This window comes from Hyperolius riggenbachi, chromosome 11, assembly GCF_040937935.1.
Source record: "Hyperolius riggenbachi isolate aHypRig1 chromosome 11, aHypRig1.pri, whole genome shotgun sequence".
Taxonomy (NCBI): Eukaryota; Metazoa; Chordata; class Amphibia; order Anura; family Hyperoliidae; genus Hyperolius; species Hyperolius riggenbachi.
In genome coordinates, this window is record NC_090656.1 from 158,500,852 (window position 1) to 158,520,539 (window position 19,688).

Sequence of the window (19,688 nt, forward strand, 5' to 3'; positions counted from 1 at the left end):
CCTTGTGGGGTGGTTAGTATATTATTAAAGTTATGCACACTAAAGTAGTGTTTTCTATGTATATCCTATGTGGTGCTTTCCCCTACGAGGATGGACTGGAGCTGAGAACTTAAAAGAATTTGCTATCATTTTAAATGTTTATGTGCATCTTTGGGGAACAGCTAATACATTTACAACCTGCCCATAATGATCTGTAATTAGTGGCCATCATTTTATTTGGCCACTTGATGGCAGCAGAGTTATATAAACTTTTCCATCCTTTCGTCGCTAACGTAACTTGGTTAGATTGCCCTCTTGTGGCCACATTTAGACGCCGTGCTGACGTCATTTAGGTGCGGTGCGCCGTTCCGGGCGCACCGATTTGCTGTAGGTGACCATGAAGCGCTGGCCGGATGTGACGCGGCTGCGTCTTCCGGGTTGCGCTCCATAGGGCGGAAGCGCCATTGCCCAGTATGTTTGTACACTCGGCGTGTGCTCCACTTGGCCGACAAACGGCACACTTGCGTGGTACAGACTCTAGCTGTTCCTCATAGATGGGGTAAGTGTATTTAAGGGGGAATTTCATTGGGGTGGTTGTCCTGATGATGCGCCACTGCATATAACGGCGCAAAATGGCTGTCGAACTCCCCGTTTGCCTGCACCTCTCTCTGTAATCTACAGGATATGTAACGTATGTCTTGTTGAATAAAAAAGTTTTCACATAGGGATGTGCATGGCCCCTTCTCTCCTCATTTGATTTTCAGCTAACAGTTTGGCATTTTGCACTCCCTCAGTGATTAGCTCTCCTGTGCACGGCTTTATCTTCTATCTCTAACTAGTCCTGCGGCGGACGTCATAGGCTGCTTTCCTATTGGACACAATGAACAATGGTTGCAAAAGTATTCGGCCCCCTGGAAGTTTTCCACATTTTGTCACATTACTGCCACAAACATGCATCAATATTATTGGAATTCCACGTGAAAGACCAATACAAAGTGGTGTACATGTGAGAAGTGGATCGAAAATCATACATCATTTCAAACATTTTTTACAAATAAATAACTGCAAAGTGGGGTGTGCGTAATTATTCGGCCCCCTGAGTCAATACTTTGTAGAACCACCTTTTGCTGCAATTACAGCTGCCAGTCTTTTAGGGTATGTCTCTACCAGCTTTGCACATCTAGAGACTGAAATCCTTGCCCATTTTTCTTTGCAAAACAGCTCCAGCTCAGTCAGATTAGATGGACAGCGTTTTGAACAGCAGTTTTCAGATCTTGCCACAGATTCTCCATTGGATTTAGATCTGGACTTTGACTGGGCCATTCTAACACATAGTTATGTTTTGTTTTAAACCATTCCATTGTTGCCCTGGCTTTATGTTTACGGTCATTGTCCTGCTGGAAGGTGAACCTCCGCCCCAGTCTCAAGTCTTTTGCAGTCTCCAAGAGGTTTTCTTCCAAGTTTGCCCTGTATTTGGCTCCATCCATCTTCCCATCAACTCTGACCAGCTTCCCTGTCCCTGCTGAAGAGATGCACACCCCCCCCCCCCCCCCCCCAAGCATGATGCTGCCACCACCATATTTAACAGTGGGGATGGTGTGTTCAGAGTGATGTGCAGTGTTAGTTTTCCACCACACATAGCGTTTTGCATTTTGGCCAAAAAGTTCCATTTTGGTCTCATCTGACCAGAGCACCTTCTTCCACATGGTTGCTGTGTCCCCCACATGGCTTGTGGCAAACTGCAAATGGGACTTCTTATGCTTTCTGTTATCAATGCCTTTCTTCTTGCCACTCTTCCATAAAGGCCAACTTTGTACAGTGCATGACTAATAGTTGTCCTATGGACAGAGTCTCCCACCTGAGCTGTAGATCTCTGCAGCTCGTCCAGAGTCACCATGGGCCTCTTGACTGCATTTCTGATCAGCGCTCTCCTTGTTTGGCCTGTGAGTTTAGGTGGATGGCCTTGTCTTGGTAGGTTTACAGTTGTGCCATACTCCTTCCATTTCTGAATGATCGCTTGAACAGTGCTCCATGGGATGTTCAAGGCTTTTGAAATCTTTTTGTAGCCTAAGCCTGCTTTAAATTTCTCAATAACTTGATCCCTGACCTGTCTTGTGTGTTCTTAGGACTTCACGGTGTTGTTGCTCCCAATATTCTCTTAGACAACCTCTGAGGCCCTCACAGAGCAGCTGTATTTGTACTGACATTAGATTACACACAGGTGCACTCTATTTAGTCATTAGCACTCATTAGGCAATGTCTATAGGCAACTGACTGCACTCAGATCAAAGGGGGCCGAATAATTATGCACACACCACTTTGCAGTCATTTATTTGTAAAAAATGTTTGGAATCCTGTATGATTTTCGTTCCACTTCTCACGTGTACACCACTTTGTATTGGTCTTTCACGTGGAATTTCAATAAAATTGATTCATGTTTGTGGCAGTAATATGACAGAATGTGGAAAACGTCAAGGGGGCCGAATACTTTTGCAACCCACTGTATTCTTCTTGGATTTCCTGATGTGTTATACATGGGAAAACCTCGGTGGTGAGTGTCCACACTTCAATCCCTCATACTGTAATCAAGTTGTCCCTGTGGATATTAAGTAGTGACATTTGTGGGACTCAGAGAGTAAACCTCTAGATGGTAGATTGGTGGATGTTGTTATATGAATATGTATATGCTGTATGTAAATGATCAGTTCCCTATGTGGTCCTCCTTGAAGCTTTATAGGTGTTTGATGTGATTTTGTATTTCAATGTGGGTCTGTCATGATTTGAGAAAGGACTGAGACAGCCCGAAACGCCTGTGCGTCATCATTTTACAGATACCCACACATTTTTATGCTGATGTAACTTTTTAAAGAAAGAAACCTAATAAAGTTTTTAGATGGTGCGAATCTGAAGAAATAATAATCACTAGGAAGACATCAGGAAGCGGACACACATCAGAAATCTTTATTTGAAAAAAAAAATATGCATAAATAAAGCTTGTAAAACGCATTAAAACGCAGTGCATACATCACCATAGACTTTCATTATGTGCGTTTTGGTACCCATCCTGCATAATATGCAACAAAACCAGTGTTTGAGAAACGCATACTGTAAATTGCAGTTCTCTGCATCTTTTTCTGCATCCCAATGACTAACATTGCTGCATAAAACGAAGTACTTTATGCAACGCTAGCGTTTCTGCTATCTGTGCACCCAGCCTAATACTGCTTTACTTAAAATGCACATACATATTTTCCAATCCAGATTCATAATTGTGCTAAAACTTGTGTCTTATCCAATACTTTCAAGCAGCAGATTTCCAAGTCACCACTTTACTGAAATAAACTATCACACTTTGTTCAGCCCCCTTTGGCTTCTCTTAAATACTTTAAGAGTTAACAAATCACGAAATGATTTTGCCCGAAAAAGCCGACCCTCTGCTAAAGATGGACTTCGCAATCTGGTTTGTGGCCTGTAGTCACACTGCTGGAGGTTTAACTCTGAAGCAGCAGTCCTCGAGTCCTTTCTGAGCATTACACGACTGAAGAATTGCCCCAAGGAGCGTTTTGGTGATTTGCGAACATCTCCTAAGCTTGAGGAAAGAGATATAATCTGAGGCGAAGGAGGGCAGCTTTCATTGCAGTCACAATAAAGAGAATTATAGGCAGGCAATCTTGGTTTTAGACATCTAATGTCAGGGAGAGGAACAGTCACTCCTGCTTTACAGCGGTATTTAAGTGCCAGCATGCAAATGTACCGCTCAGCTTTACGACGCTGCTGGATCGCATACATTGGTGAAGTGCAAAAATGTGTGTTGTCATAAGTAGTTTGTTTATTACAATTAACAATGTCACACTGAGATCTCGAAACTGAGCAGAAGAAAAAGCCTTCAAGAGCCCCTACAGAAAAAAAAGAAAAAAAAAAGTGGTAATTTACAGTTGACTTGCATATTTACATACAACACATTTTTACCATATATTTTGCCTTTTGCAATATATTGAAAATATTCAGTTTATACAAGTTACACAGCTCTCAATAATTGATGCTGGAAATCCACATTACCGATATATACTTGTGTATAAGCTGACCCGAATATAAGCCCGAGGTACCCACTTTTCCCTTAGAAACCAGGATAAACATAGCCCCCTCCCAGTATAGATGCCCACCCTCACATTATAAGCAGAGTGTACAGTAGCAGAGTGACCTGTGCACCCCCCAACAATTTTGACCAAAGCTTATGGCCTGTTTCCACTAGCGCGGTTTCCGCACCGAATCCGCAGAGTTACCCCGCAGACATATCATGCTGGGAAACTCTGCCATAGGAAACAATAGCGCCGCCGGCCGAATTGCTTGCCATCCGTTTCCGTGCGGGAGGCTGCATGGCACGGCTGATGGGATTCATCTGTGTACCCGCAGACCAGGAAGTGCTGCCTCGCTCGGCACAAGTGGAAACAGGCCCTTAATGATTTATGCAGAAATCCTGCACTCATGTTCTGCGCCACTCCCCCTCATCCTCATTTCCTTGGCAACATCATGAGTAGAGCGCAGAGATATGAGGACTGACCTGTGGTCCTGGCTATGGTGGAGTGAGCAGCAGCAGCATGTGCAGTATGGTGAATCCCTCTGCCTCTCTGTCCTACTCGTTGTTTCTCAAGACGGGGTCACAGAGGCAAAGGGAGTCCCCGAAACTGCACATAATGCTGCTGCTCTCTCCACTCAACTGTATCCACCATAACCACACGTGAGAGCAGGACTACTACATGGATCATTAAGCTTCCGGTCCAAATAGCTGAGGGGCAACTTTTTAGCACATTTTAGGTGCTGAAAAATTCGGTTTATACATAAGTATATACATGGAAGGTATAGTATGGTTTAATTATTTGACATACACATGGTTTCAAAAATTAAAGCATAAAAGTCTTCTAGAGAAATGGGGAACGTTATACAACTTTACTATGCAGTTCTAAGCCTTAAAGCTAATGGGAACCGGTTTAAAAAAAAAAAAAAGTCAGATATTAACATAAGGAGAGAGAGGCTCTGGGTCCCATAGAGTACTCCCTCTCCTCTCCTGGTGCCCGCTGCTGTCCTGGCTCCCCCATAGTGGTATTCGACCATTTCGGTCAAATACCGCTGTCTCCCGGCCGAAGGGAGGCTTCGGAAATGCTTCGGAAGCCCGAGCGCTCCCGAAGACGGGTCGCTCTACACTGCGCACGCGCGCACGCCCTCTATGACGCACTTGCGCGTGCACCGCCTGTCTTTGGGAGGACTCGGCTCCCAAAGACTCGGGGGATACGAACGGAGGAGCCAGCGCAGCACCGGGGGCACCGGGAGAGGACAGGGATGGCTCATTAGGACCGAGCCTTCCCTCTCCTTAGGTGAGTATCTGTCTTTTTTTTTTTTTTAACGGGTTTACATTAGCTTTAAAGGATACCCGAAATGACATGTGACATGATGAGCTAGACATGTGTATGTACAGTGCCTAGCACACAAATAAATATGCTGTGTTCTTTTTTTTCTTTCTTTTCCTGAAAGAGTTAAATATCAGGTATGTAAGTGGCTGACTCAGTCAGGAAGGGACTACAGTGTGACCCTCGCTGATGAGAAATTCCCCTTTTTACCTCTTTCTTGCTCTCAGAAGCCATTTTCTGCTAGGAAAGTGGTTTATAGTTGGAATTTCTTATCAGTGAGGGTCACATTGTATTCACTTCCTGTCTGAGTCAGGACTGAGTCAGCCACTTACATACCTGATATTTAACTCTTTCAGGCAGAGAAAGAAAAAAAGGAACATAGCATAGTTAATAGTGTGCTTGGCACTGTACATACCCATGTCTATCTCATCATGTCAAATGTCACTTTGAGTATCCTTTAACACTTTACTTTAATTTCACCAATGATGAGCAATTTTCAGTGCAATATTTTAAGTAAACAATCCATAAGGTTACTTCACACTGTGGATGTGTTTTCTGGAAAAACAGGATCAGGGCTCATTCACACTAGAAGCACTTTTCTGAGCGTTTTGCAATTAATTCGTAGTTTTTAACAACACACCCAGTCACTTTCATTACAATCGTGGTAAAAATTGCACAATTTTGCATACATGATCGCGAAATTGTGGCAATTTTTCCGCAATTCTTACAGCGATTTTAATGAAAGTAAATGGAAGCGATAGTAAAATACGCTAATCAATCACAAAACGCTCAGAAAAGCTTCTAGTGTGAATGGGCCCTCACAGGGGGAAAAACCGCACTGCACGTTATATCTCCGGTGCGACACATACAGTACATAGAAAGTATGCTTTACTGTACCATTACATTATAACTGCATCGTGTTAGCAATGCAATTATATTGTCCGTCACTCCACAATGCACCAGAGTGAAAGTAGCCTTAAAGGAGTTATCAGGCAAATGCTCAAAATAAAGCTTTACTCACCTGGGGCTTTCTCCAGCCCCTAGCAGCCGACTGTCCCACGCCGACCGCTCCACTCTGCGCCGTTGTCCTGGTCTCCGTGCGGAAGCCGACCCCGAGGTCGTCCGCACTGCGCCTGTGTGAGCCGCCGCTGTCAATCAAGCCCACGTACGCGGCTTACTGCGCAGTAATGGGTATATTCGATATACAGGAAAAAAATGCCAATCAATATACGGTAAATTGACAATATCACATCCTAACAGATTAAATATTGCTTTAAAAAGGGGAATAAGGTAGTCCATGGAGAAGAAACTAACACGTGAAAACTTCACAATTAGGAGAAGGCACAATGGGAGGCCAACAAGACGATCGAAAAGCAGCTGCATAAGGACTAGCAGGTGTATCAGCCACACACAGGTTGCTACTGCTCAGAGATGGCAGATCTGGGAAAAGTTAATGCAGAGGAAAAAAAAAAGATTAAAGTCCAATATATTAAGAATAACATTTAGCCTAGTTTCACGCAATATGCGAGTGTGATAGTCCTGCGGCAGAAAAGCATGGGGGCAGGACAATCACACTACACCATTGCAATGCATATTACCCTACAGCTGAGTGCGCCGATAGGGTAATATGCAAAGTGACACCCCCCGCACAGTGACTCCCTGGACAGGAAGTACGTCACTGGTTTACCGTCGGTCTGGGCATGCGCAATGCTACCGCAAACATTTGTTGACACGTGCAGCGTCACGGTGCATCCCCATAGAATTGCATTGCTGCATAATCCGTGAGGTATGTAAGTCTACATAGACTTATATTGCCATTGCGACGAGCTGTGGCTGGGGAGAGTACTGCGACACATGATGACTCGTGTAGTGTGAACATAGCCTAAAAAGACCACTGAGACCATAGTTACAGGACTGGGCAACCTGTACCCTCCATTTGAGCTAGCAAAGCTGGACAGCCAGTTCCAAAATTACTAGATCTTACATTTACCAAGCAAAAAGGATGTTGACTTCCCTCCAGAGTTCTATGGACATACAAAGGTACTCTGGCAAGATGAAGGGGTGAAGGCCTGCTACAAAAGATTATAAGAGTACCAGCTCACTGACTGCACAATGTTTTCTACATAAAATCAAGATTGTGCAGCAGAACAATTACGGTATACCTCTCCTGATCACGACTTAAATATAGTGCAGAGTTCTGACATACGGAATATTTTAAACAAGGTTTCACATCAATAAAGTGAATTTTTACATGTTTGATGCCAGCCGGCAACATGATGAACACAGAAAATAGATCCAATGCTTTAACAATGTGACCGTTTTTATATTTGTGGTAGCCAGCAGCAGCTATAATATGGTGATCCGAGATTATCAGACCAACAGACTGCAAAAAAGCGCTAAATCTCTCCAAAAGCATCTGGAAACTATAGGTGGCTATGGACCATTTCAGGCTGGATTCCCACTTTAAGTGATTTTTCTGAGCGCTTGTGATTGCTGAGCACTTTAAAAATCACTCCCATTCACTTTCATTAACCACTTGCCGACCGCACACTCATAACGTGCGTCGGCAAAGTGGCAGCTGCAGGACCAGCGACGCAGTACTGCGTCGCCAGCTGCAGCCTAATTAATCAGGGTCAAATCACGGCGGGGGGCTCCGTGAATAGCCTGCGGGCCGCCGATGGCGGCTCGCAGGCTAGATGTAAACACAAGCGGAAATAATCCGCTTTGTTTACATTTGTACGGCGCTGCTGCGCAGCAGCGCCGTAAGGCAGATCGGCGATCCCCGGCCAATCAGCGGCCGGGGATCGCCGCCATGTGACAGGGGACGTCCTGTCACTGGCTGCACAGGACGGATAGCGTCCTGTGCAGCCCAGATCTCCCGGGGGAGCAGGTAGGAGAGGGAGGGGGGAGAATGTCGCCGCGGAGGGGGGCTTTGAGGTGCCCCCCCCCCCCGCCACCCACAGCAGGCAGGAGAGATCAGACCCCCCCAGCACATCATCCCCATAGGGGGGAAAAAAGGGGGGCAATCTGATCTCCCTGCCTGCACCCTGATCTGTGCTGGGGGCTGCAGAGCCCACCCAGCACAGATCAATCAAACCAGCGCTGGTCCTTAAGGGGGGGTAAAGGGTGGGTCCTCAAGTGGTTAAAATCGCTGTAAAAATCACGTAAAAATCGCTTTGATCACGCAAATTGCATAAGCTGCGATTTTTACTGCGATTTTAATAAAAGTGAATGGAAGTGATTTTTAAAAAACACTCAGAAAGTGCTCAGCAAAGCGCTTATAGTGTGAATCCAGCCTCAGTCATTCTCTTCCTAAAGGAACATTAGGAATCGGACGTCATCGGACGTCCGCCGGCCTGTACTGCACATGCGCAGTAGTTCTGCGCATGCACAGTACAGCCCGGCGGACGTCCAATGACGTCAGCGCGCCGGCGTGGGACGCAGAAGTCCCAGGAAATGGAGCGCAGAAGAGCCCGACCTGGCAGCCGGCCTGGCCAGGTCGGGTCGGGCACCGGAGACCACCGGGAGCCTGCGGAGCGGCGGCGAGGGCACCTCCTGCCTGCCACGGGCTGGAGGAAGCCCCAGGTAAGTGGAAATTTATTTTTATTTTTTTAATCCCCTCCCTGAACCTTCCCTTTAAAGAGAACCTGAACTGAAAATAAAAAGTCAACATAACCATACACACGTCATACTTACCTCCTGTGTAGTCTACTCCTGAATCTCCTTCTCCTCTCCTGTGTCCCATTTGTCCACTGTGATCAATGGAATTCTTCGTCCTCCATCTTAAAAATGGCCATTACCCCCTAACAGCTTCCTGGTCAGCAAACTGTAATATCACCCACTTGAGCTATAGTGAAACATGGACATTACCTTGCACATTCAGTTGTAACTGACAGCTGCTGATCTATAACTGACAGCAACTGGTATATTTCAGTTCTGACAAAATATTGTCAGAACTGGAAGAGATCACTGTAAGGAGAAAATGGGGAGCCTCTGAGAGGAAATGACAGTGAGGTTAGTATGCAATATTTATTTGCAGCTACATCATGTGTTTATTTTAAATAATTTTCCTCGCTTCAGGTTCCCTTTAACCACTTCCCAACTGAGGGGTTTTACCCCCTGACCACCAGAGCAATTTTCACCTTTCAGCGCTCCTTCCATTCATTCGTCTATAATTTTATCATTACTTATCGCAATGAAATGAACTATATCTTGTTTTTTTCGCCACCAATTAGGCTTTCTTTAGGTGGGACATTATGCCAAGAATAATTTTATTCTAAATGTGTTTTAATGGGAAAATAGGAAAAAATGTGGGGAAAAAAATCATTATATTTCAGTTTTCGCCCTTTATAGTTTTTAAATAATGCATGCTACTGTAATTAAAACCCATTAAATGTATATGCCTATTTATCCCGGTTATAAAACCGTTTAAATTATGTCCCTATCACAATGTTTGCCGCCAATATTTTAGTTGCAAATAAAGGTGCATTTTTTTCAGTTTTGCATCCATCCCTAATTATAACCCCATAGTTTATAAAGTAACAGTGTTATACCCTCTTGACATAAATATTTAAAAAGTTCAGTCCCTAAGGTAACTATTTATGTTTTTTTTTTTATTGTAAATTTTTTATTTTTTTTTTAATTACAAAAAAAAAAAAATTGGGGAGTGTGGGAGGTAAGGAGTTAATTTTTTGTGTAAAAAGTTTATTTGTGTGTAGAAAATGGTTAGGGTGTAGTTTTACTATTTGGCCACAAGATGGCAACATTACCAATTTGTTTCATGCTACCTGCAAGCGTCCTTCCGGACTCTTGCAGGAAGTAGAAAGAGGCTGGGACTTAGTTATTTTTTCACAATGATCGCGCTGCTCAGCCGAGTGGCAGCAGGTAATTGCGGGGCTTAGATCAACGAACGGGAATGGATTTTCCCGTTCGTTGATCTCTGGGCGAGCGGGCGGCGGCGTGTTTACTAGCGGCGGGCGGCGTGTTTACGAGCGGGAACGCGGACAGCGGCGGGAGTGCGCAAAGTACGGATTTCTCCGTCCCTGGGGGTGAAAGGATGGAAAAAGGGGCGGAGAAATCCGTACGCGCGGGGGTAAAGTGGTTAAGGTTCCTAACATTTTTGACACTTAAGCTGTGTTGTTTTGATACAGCAGTAACTTTGTAATTACTAATGCCATCTTACTGATATATACAGTGGGATGCGAAAGTTTGGGCAACCTTGTTAATCGTCATGATTTTCCTGCATAAATTGTTGGTTGTTACGATAAAAAATATCAGTTAAATATATCATATAGGCACATAACAGTCATCCCAAAACCGGATACGGATAAATCCCAATGTAGCAACTATAGGCCCATTAGCCTTATCAATCTAGATCTTAAACTCTACTCCAAAATATTGGCAGAAAGGCTAAAACCTATACTACCGGACCTCATCCACAACGATCAAGCTGGTTTTGTGATTAGGAGAGAAGCAAGGGATAACACCCTAAAGACAATCTCCATTATTCACAAAGCACAACAAACCAAACAACCTCTATGCGTGGTTTCAGTAGATGCGGAGAAGGCATTCGACAGGGTCCATTGGCTGTTCCTAGAGGGTTCCTTGCAACAGATAGGCTTAGGCCCCAAATTCTGCTCCAAAGTGATGGCTCTTTATCGCAATCCTTCAGCACGCGTTAGAGTTAACGGGACCCTGTCGGATGCCTTCCCTATCAGCAACGGTACAAGGCAGGGATGCCCCTTGTCCCCTCTCTTGTATGTCATATGTATGGAACACCTTGCCATTGCCCTTCGTAACAACACATCTATAAGAGGCTTCAATTTTGGCTCCTCCCACTCCAAATTGGTTCTCTTTGCTGATGATCTTTTACTATTCATATCCAATCCACGCATAGCATTCCCCAATATCCTTAGAGAAATGTCAGAGTTTGGTGATTTTAGTAATTTCAAGATAAACCTTTCTAAGACAGAGGTCCTCAATATTACACTTCAGAAGGATTTGGTACGGGAACTGTCAGCTTCTTTCCCATTTCGATGGCAGAAACACAAGATTAAATACTTAGGGGTATATATCTCTAATAATCACTCAGAGTTGTTTCAGCTTAATTTCCCACCGCTACAAGCAAAAATGAAAAGTGACCTAGCAAGATTGAAATCACTTTATTTATCTTGGTCCAGCACAATATGTGTAATTAAGATGGATATCCTACCAAAACTATTGTATGTCATGCAGGCCCTCCCAGTGTGGTTGTCAAGCACATTCCTCAAAAAGATACATACTTCCTTTCTGCAATTCATTTGGAATGGTAAACCACACGGAATCAACTGTAAATTATTAAGCAGACCTAAGATTGGAGGGGGAATGGGCCTGCCTGACATACAAACTTATTACCTGGCAGTCCTGCTCACTCGAGTATTGGACTGGTTTCAAGGTAGGAACTCGAAACAGTGGGTTTCACTAGATTCCCTGTTTTCTGATATTGATCCCAGGGCCTTACTTTGGTTAACTCCGCCCTCTAGACCTAAAAAAGAGCTACTAGCTATAGGCCCTCAGGTGGTCTTGAGGGGATGGGATCTGGCCATTAAAAAACACAAAATATCGACCATCCCTGGCCCCCTCACATCTCTTCTAGACAACCCAAACTTAGCTATCGGCCTCAAGGCAAAATCTATATTAGGATGGAATAGGGAATTCTGGCCCCAGATTAGACACATCGCTGGCAATACTGAGATCAAAAACTGGGAGGACTTGGGCAATCAGGAAGACAAACCTGAAGACAAACTTAATTGGTTTATGTGGAGACAGATTAGGCAATTTTTCAATTCACTAACTCCGCAATCCAACATCCTCAGAAAGCTTACGCCTTTTGAAACCCTCTGCTCTCCTTCAGTCTCTACTGAACACAAGATCTCAATATTATACTCTGAACTCATATGCTCAGTCAGTACTTCACAATTACTCCACCTAACCAAAAAATGGGACACAGAATTAGGCTATGCCCTAGATAACGAACAATGGGAAGATGTCTTCTCTGCATTGCACAAGTCCTCTATATCAGCCGCCTTCCAGGAACGCAACTATAGGCTCTTTGCCAGGTGGTACAGATGCCCATCCTAGATTGTAAAATATAACCCTGAAAATTACTGACTCTTGCTGGAGATGTCAAAGAGAGGTTGGCTCTTACCTACACATCTGGTGGTAATGCCCCCAGATAAAGCCTTTTTGGGAAACCATCTTCTCCATAAATGAGGCCCTGTATTTAGAAAAACTCCCGTTCACCCCTGAAGTAGCTCTCTTTCACCTTGTGGGACCTCACAATTAAAGAAGAACCTGACCAGTATCCTAATGATTATAGCTAAGCTTCTTATTTCTCGTAATTGGAGAGGTCCCTCAGTCCCTACTCCCCTCCAAATATTCTCTGAACTCAATGAGATCTGTAGACTCGAAGATCTTTTCTACAGCATGTACGAACACAATGAAGCTTTTGTTAAAAAATGGGCAGTTTGGTATGAATGTAGAGATTCAGAGAGAGCCAAGACTCTTCTCTCTAGCACTTAGGATGAAAAGCTTGTTACTACTTCTCGCTCTTATAACTATTATTACAATATGGTGAATATCTTTGTCATAGATCATTGGATAGTCAGGTGTTCCCCGATACTACCCCTTATCCTTCCCTTCCCCCTCCTACTTACCCTCCCCCCTCCCCCTCTTTCTTGTCCCTCTCTCCTTGTCTTACGCCATCCCTCACATGTCTTTCCTTCCCATTCCTTTCCTTATCCTTGTCTGCCTCATGATGTAACGGGACAACTCCCCTTTTATGCACTCTAGTTTTTCTTTCGTTTATTGATCTCAAGCTAGACCTACGTGACTGTATGGAATGTTACTTCTTTCCTCATGAAAGGTCAGATGTGTTTTTTTATTGCTGACAACTTGTGCCAAGTTTTCAAATTGCACAAAAGAACTTGAATGCTGTCTCAGTAGATACGTGTTAATTATATTGTACACACTTGTCTGTATTCTCCTATTTTGTTCAATAAAAAGTTATAACACAAAAAATATATCATATAGGAGACACACACAGTGATATTTGAGAAGTGAAATGAAGTTTATTGGATTTACAGAAAACGTGCAATGATTGCTTAAACAAAATTAGACAGGTGCATAAATTTGGGCACTACTCAAAAGAAATGAAATCAATCTTTAGTAGAGCCTCCTTTTGCATAAATTACAGACTCTAAACGCTTCCTGTAGGTTCCAATGAGAGTCTGGATTCTGGTTAAAGGTATTTTGGGCCATTCCTCTGTACAAAACATCTATAGTTCATTCAGGTTTGATGGCTTCTGAGCATGGACAGCTCTCTTTAACACACACCACAGATTTTCAATTATATTCAGGTCTGGTGACTGAGATGGCCATTCCAGAATGTTGTACTTGTTCCTCTGCAAGAATGCCTTGGTGGATTTTCAGCAATATTTAGGGTCGTTGTCTTGTTGAAAGATCCATCCCCCGTGCAGCTTCAGCTTTGTCACTGGCTCCTGGACATTGGTCTTCAGAATCTGCTGATACTGCGTGGAATCCATGCGTTCCTCAACTTTGACAAGATTCCCAGGCCCTGCTCTGGCCACACAGCATGATGGAACCACCACCATATTTTACTGTAGGTAGCAGGTGTTTTTCTTGGAATGCTGTGTTCTTTTTCCTCCATACATAATGCCCCTTGTTATGCCCAAATAACTCAAGCGGCTCGGTTTGTGCTGTGGGCAGAGAAAAGCGCTTCCTCTGCATTACTTTCGCATACAGCATCTCCTTGTATAAAGTGTGCCGAATGGTTGAACTATGCACAGTGACTCCATCTGCAGCAAGATGAAGTTGTAGGTCTTTATTGCTGGCCTGTGGGTTGACTCTTGGTTGACTCTGATTCTCACCATACGTCACTTCTGTCTATCCGAGATTCTTCTTGGTCTGCCTCTTCGAGCCCTAACTTGAACTGAGTCTGTGGTCTTCCATTTCCTCAATGTGTTCCTAACTGTGGAAACAGACAGCTGAAATCTCTGAGACAGCTTTCTGTATCCTTACCCTAAACCATGATGGTGATCAATCTTTGTCTTCAAGTCATTTGAGAGTTGTTTTGAGACCCCCATGTTGGTACTCTTCAGAGAAAATTAAAAGAGGAGGGAAACTTACAATTGACCCCCTTACATACTCTTTCTCATAATTGGATTCACCTGTGTATGTAGGTCAGGGGTCACTGAGCTTACCAAGCCAATTTGAGTTCCAATAATCAGTGGCGGCTCCAGCTTCAGATTTTTGGGGGGGCTCAAAGGGGGCACAAGGGCTGGCAGGCCGGGCTTGGGGGAGGGGGTAACTTGTGCTGCGCAGAGCGCGGCGAAAAATTGGGCGTGGTCATGTGGGCGGGGCTAACTAATGTAGTTGTACCAGCTAACGTAGTTACATAAAAAAATGAAGTAAACGCACATAATGACAGAGAGCCTTTCACCAGTAAATGCACATAAGAGTCAGCTTTTCACCAGTAAATGCACATAATGACAGACAGCGTTTCCCCAGTAAATGCACATAAGAGACAACTTTTCACCAGTTAATGCACGTAATGACAGGACTGCATTTCCCCAGTAAATGCACATAAGAGACAGACAGCATTTCCCCAGTAAATGCACATAAAAGACAACTTTTCACCAGTTCATGCACATAATGACAGACAGCATTTCCCCAGTTAATGCACATAATGACAGACAGCGTTTCCCCAGTAAATGCACATTAAAGAGACAACTTTTCACCAGTTCATGCACATAATGACAGACAGCATTTCCCCAGTAAATGCACATAAGATTTCCCCAGTAAATGCACATAAAAGACAACTTTTCGCCAGTTCATGCACATAATGACAGACAGCATTTCCCCAGTAAATGCACATAAGAGACAACTTTTCACCAGTAAATGCACATAATGACAGACAGCATTTCCCCAGTAAATGCACATAAGAGACAACTTTTCACCAGTTCATGCACATAATGACAGACAGCATTTCCCCAGTAAATGCACATAAGAGACAACTTTTCACCAGTAAATGCACATAATGACAGACAGCCAGTGTCCCCAGCATAGGTAACCAGGTGTATAGCTGTCCCCAGTATATGTAGCCAGGCGTATAGCTTTCCCCAGTTTATGTAGTCAGGCTGGTGGTGGTGGGCTGGGGGCCCCAGGACACCTCAATCCTGACCGGTGGTGGGCTGGAGGCCTAAGGCCTGCATGGCTGGTGCTGGTGGTCTAGGGGCCCCAGGGCAGCTCAGGCCTGGCTGGTGGTGGGCTGGGGGCCCCAGGGCAGCTCAGGCCTGGCTGGTGGTGGTGGGCTGGGGGCCCCAGGGCAGCTCAGGCCTGGCTGGTGGTGGTGGGCTGGGGGCCCCAGGGCAGCTCAGGCCTGGCTGGTGGTGGTGGGCTGGGGTCCCCAGGGCAGCTCAGGCCTGGCTGGTGGTGGTGGGCTGGGGGCCCCAAGGCAGCTCAGGCCTGGCTGGTGGTGGTGGGCTCGGGTCCCCAGGGCAGCTCAGGCCTGGCTGGTGGTGGTGGGCTGGGGGCCCCAGGGCAGCTCAGGCCTGGCTGGTGGTGGTGGGCTGGGGGCCCCAGGGCAGCTCAGGCCTGGCTGGTGGTGGTGGGCTGGGGGCCCCAGGGCACCTCAGGCCTAGCTGGTGGTGGTGGGCTGGGTGGAAGGGCTCAGGCCTGGCTGGTGGTGGTAGGCTGGGGGCCCCCCAGGGCATCTAAGGCCTGGCTGGTGGTGGTGGGCTGGGGGTCGCAGCACAGTTTAGGCCTTGCCGGTGGTGGGGAGGCCTCAGGGCTGGTGGTGGGCGGGGTGGGTGGGTAGGCAGTACCCCCCCCCTCTCAGAGTCAGGCCTAGTTAGTAGTAGTGCCGTGCTGGCCTGGTAATTGGGCTGGCTGAAGTGGACAGGAGGACGATGACAGCCGGAACAGGACACCCACGACCACCCACCTTGAGCTGCCGTGCCGTCGGAGTTCCGAGTCCGGCTGTTGTGCGCTGCTGAGCTCTGGCTGGCTGACTCGGCTCCAGCCTTCAGTCCTGTGTGGTGTGCGCTGTCCGTGTCACTCCTGTCGGCGGCAACTAGCTGCTGCGCGGGCGAGGAGACGTGACGCCAGACGTTGTCACGTGTTGACACGCCCGCCAGTCGCCAGCACACAACGTAGTACCCTGGTGGGTGGTGACTGTCCAGTCAGCGCCAGCCCAAGCCCTCCTCCCACTCAGGCTCCGCTCATTTTGTGCAGGTCGGGTCGGAAGTTCTCTCGGCTGCGGCGGGGGGGGCTTTAATAGGGGCTAATGAGTCGCCAGCTGGGGCTGAAGCCTGGGTAAGCCCCAGTGTGGCGCCGCCACTGCCAATAATTAATTCTAAAGGTTTTGGAATCAATAAAATGACAACAGTGCCCACATTTATGCACCTGCCTACTTTTATTTAAACAATTATTGCACACTTTCTGTAAATCCAATAAACTTCATTTCACTTCTCAAATATCACTGTGTGTGCCTCCTATAAGATATATTTAACTGACATTTTTTTTATCATTTATCATAACAACGATTGATACAGGAAAATCATGACGATTAACAAGGTTGCCCAAACTTTCGCATCCCACTGTATATCTTTTTTTTTTTTTTCAGTACAATCTAGGCTTTCTTTGGGTAATATTTTTCTGTCAAAACTATTTTATTTTATAGTTATTTTACAGGGAAAAATTAGGTGTAAATGCAGAAAATACCCTTCCTAATTTTCACATAACACATGTAAAGGATTGCGGAATGGCCGCCGCGTGCTCTGACGGCGTGGCGGCCGTTTCCGCGTCCAGTCCAGCGGTTTACGCGTGGCGACATGTGTCTGACCTGGTGCAGCCTTCCTGTGCACATAGGCTGAGAAATACACGCGCGCGCACGGCGAGACAGAAGCTTTATGGGAAGCAGAGAGGGATCAGCTGACTCCCTTGGTCAGCTGATCCAAGTTTGTATGCGGATTGGCTGGAAGGGACTGGGCGGCGCTGGCCAGCGCTGCACTATATAACCACTCGTCCCTCAGTCTCACATCGTCTGCCATTGCAAATGCTTATGTGTTAGCACACAGACCTCAGTCAGATACAACAGTGTGGTTGAACCAGGAAGGACCTGGGAATCCACACTGAGCTAGAATACTTTCTCATGCTTATGCTATGTTATGCTTTAGACCAGTTCCAGGGTGTTGTGACTACGGACCTCACACCCAAGACTAGGATACTGTGTCAGTTCTATGTTATGCTTTAGACCAGTTCCAGGGTGTTGTGACTACGGACCTCACACCCAAGACTAGGATACTGTGTCAGTTCTATGTTATGCTTTAGACCAGTTCCAGGGTGTTGTGACTACGGACCTCACACCCAAGACTAGGATACTGTGTCAGTTTTATGTTATGCTTTAGACCAGTTCCAGGGTGTTGTGACTACGGACCTCACACCCAAGACTAGGATACTGTGTCAGTTCTATGTTATGCTCTAGACCAGTTCCAGGGTGTTGTGACTACGGACCTCACACCCAAGACTAGGATACTGTGTCATTTCTATGTTATACCTTAGCCCGGTTCCAGGGCATAGAGAATAGACCCTCACACCTAGTTAGGGCAAGCCTGTTTATATTAGCAGCAGGGCTTCCTGCAACCAAGCCTAGGCCCCTCTCCTAGGGAGCCTTTGGCCTAGGGATTCACCCACAGTCTGAGGTGAAATCCCTTCTTCTTCATACCTCCAGTTCCTCTGGCGGTTCTCTCTCAAAGTGCTACTGTTACACTGTACACTCATATCTCAGGTGTCCAGAGGTTAGACATACCTGGGTTATTAGTGATTCTGCAGATCATTCATAATCTGGTGTATATCTGCATTACTGGTGAATCTGCAGATCACCAATAATAAGATTCTCTCTGCGTGTTGCCACCAATCGTTACAACACATCACTCAGTTATATAACACAAAAAATTAATTCTTTGGCCTTTCCCAGTTACAACAATACCCCATATGCCATATTTTATTACTTGCTGAACATGTGGCGGACTGTGTGGCGTTATACCGCAATTGTTAGGGCGATCGCCGCTAACAGCCTGAAAAAAAAGAAACCGCAATTGATTTTCTTTGTACAGTGCTGCGATCTAATGCTGCACTTTACTGGGGACAGCCCTGCCACTCGGCTGTCCCCTGGAGATTAAAAACCAGGGATCGCTGTCATAGGCTGATGCCTACCCTGTCCCCCGCTGGATGGCCAATACCCCAGCAAAGTCGTGCTTCGTCATGCATGCGCAGCCCCGTTGTGGTTCCGTGGCTGAAAGCATACTGCGTAGAGCTCGCAGCTGGTCCATGCATGCACAATGAAGCACGACTCGGCTGGGCTATCAGGTTATCCAGCTAAGAACATGAGCCACCCAGAGAGACAGCGAAGGACCAAGTGGCCTCAAGGAGGCTTAAGGAAGCCCCAGGTAAGTATAGTACCTGAGACGGTGTTCGTCTCAGGTACACTTTAATGTCTAAACCACTGGTAACAAAAAACACACACCTAAGTGAAGCATGCCAAAATTGTGCCCAATAATTTGTGTGCCCACCATTATTTTCCAACACAAAAGTGGGGTATTAGGTATAACCCCCAGGTGCGATCAGGCCCCTACATGTAAGCTCAGCTGCTCCCAGTATATACCACTGTGAAAATATAAGAAAAAAGGGAGGGGTGCTTTAAGCCTTCAGAAGACACAAGGAAAACTTCTACTGCTCAGGTCTCACCTGGTTCAATAGTGGCTGGCACAGCGTACACAGCCTCAGCGCACTTGCGTCCCGCTATGCCGAGCCGGGGACCGGGCTCTCCACAGTCGCGGTGGCGGATGTGATGTCACGTCCCAGGGTCCTCCTGTACCAGTAACTAAGGAAACCAGGACGCTCGCATAGGATTACAGCGAGCGGTGACTGCGTAATGCAATCAGACAGCTATGGATACTCTGTGGCTGGATTATGATTAAGAAGGTGCAAAGGCACTATAAAAGTACAAAATGTATTCAATACATTTTGTACTTTTATAGTACTTTTATAGTGCCTTTGCACCTTCTTAATCATAATCCAGCCACAGAGTATCCGTAGCTGTCTGATTGCATTATGCAGTCACCGCTCGCTGTAATCCTATGCGAGCGTCCTGGTTTCCTTAGTTACTGGTACAGGAGGACCCTGGGACGTGACGTCACATCCTCCCCCGTGACTGTGGAGAGCCCGGTCCCCGGCTCGGCATAG

At 45.9% G+C, this 19,688-nt stretch overlaps 1 protein-coding gene and 1 pseudogene across 1 annotated transcript in view; one reads left to right on the forward strand and one right to left on the reverse strand.

Moving 5' to 3' along the window:
• Positions 1-2,921: 2,921 nt before the first annotated feature.
• The window catches only part of LOC137538187 (uncharacterized), a 146,424-nt gene continuing 129,657 nt past the window's right edge, over positions 2,922-19,688 (reverse strand). The window contains exon 4 of the mRNA XM_068260206.1: positions 2,922-3,875. Coding sequence (XP_068116307.1) covers positions 3,325-3,875 — 551 coding nt within the window. The 3' untranslated portion in view covers positions 2,922-3,324. The remainder of the gene's footprint in view (positions 3,876-19,688) is intronic.
• On the forward strand, positions 6,572-8,711 carry LOC137538620 (guanine nucleotide-binding protein G(s) subunit alpha-like; annotated as a pseudogene).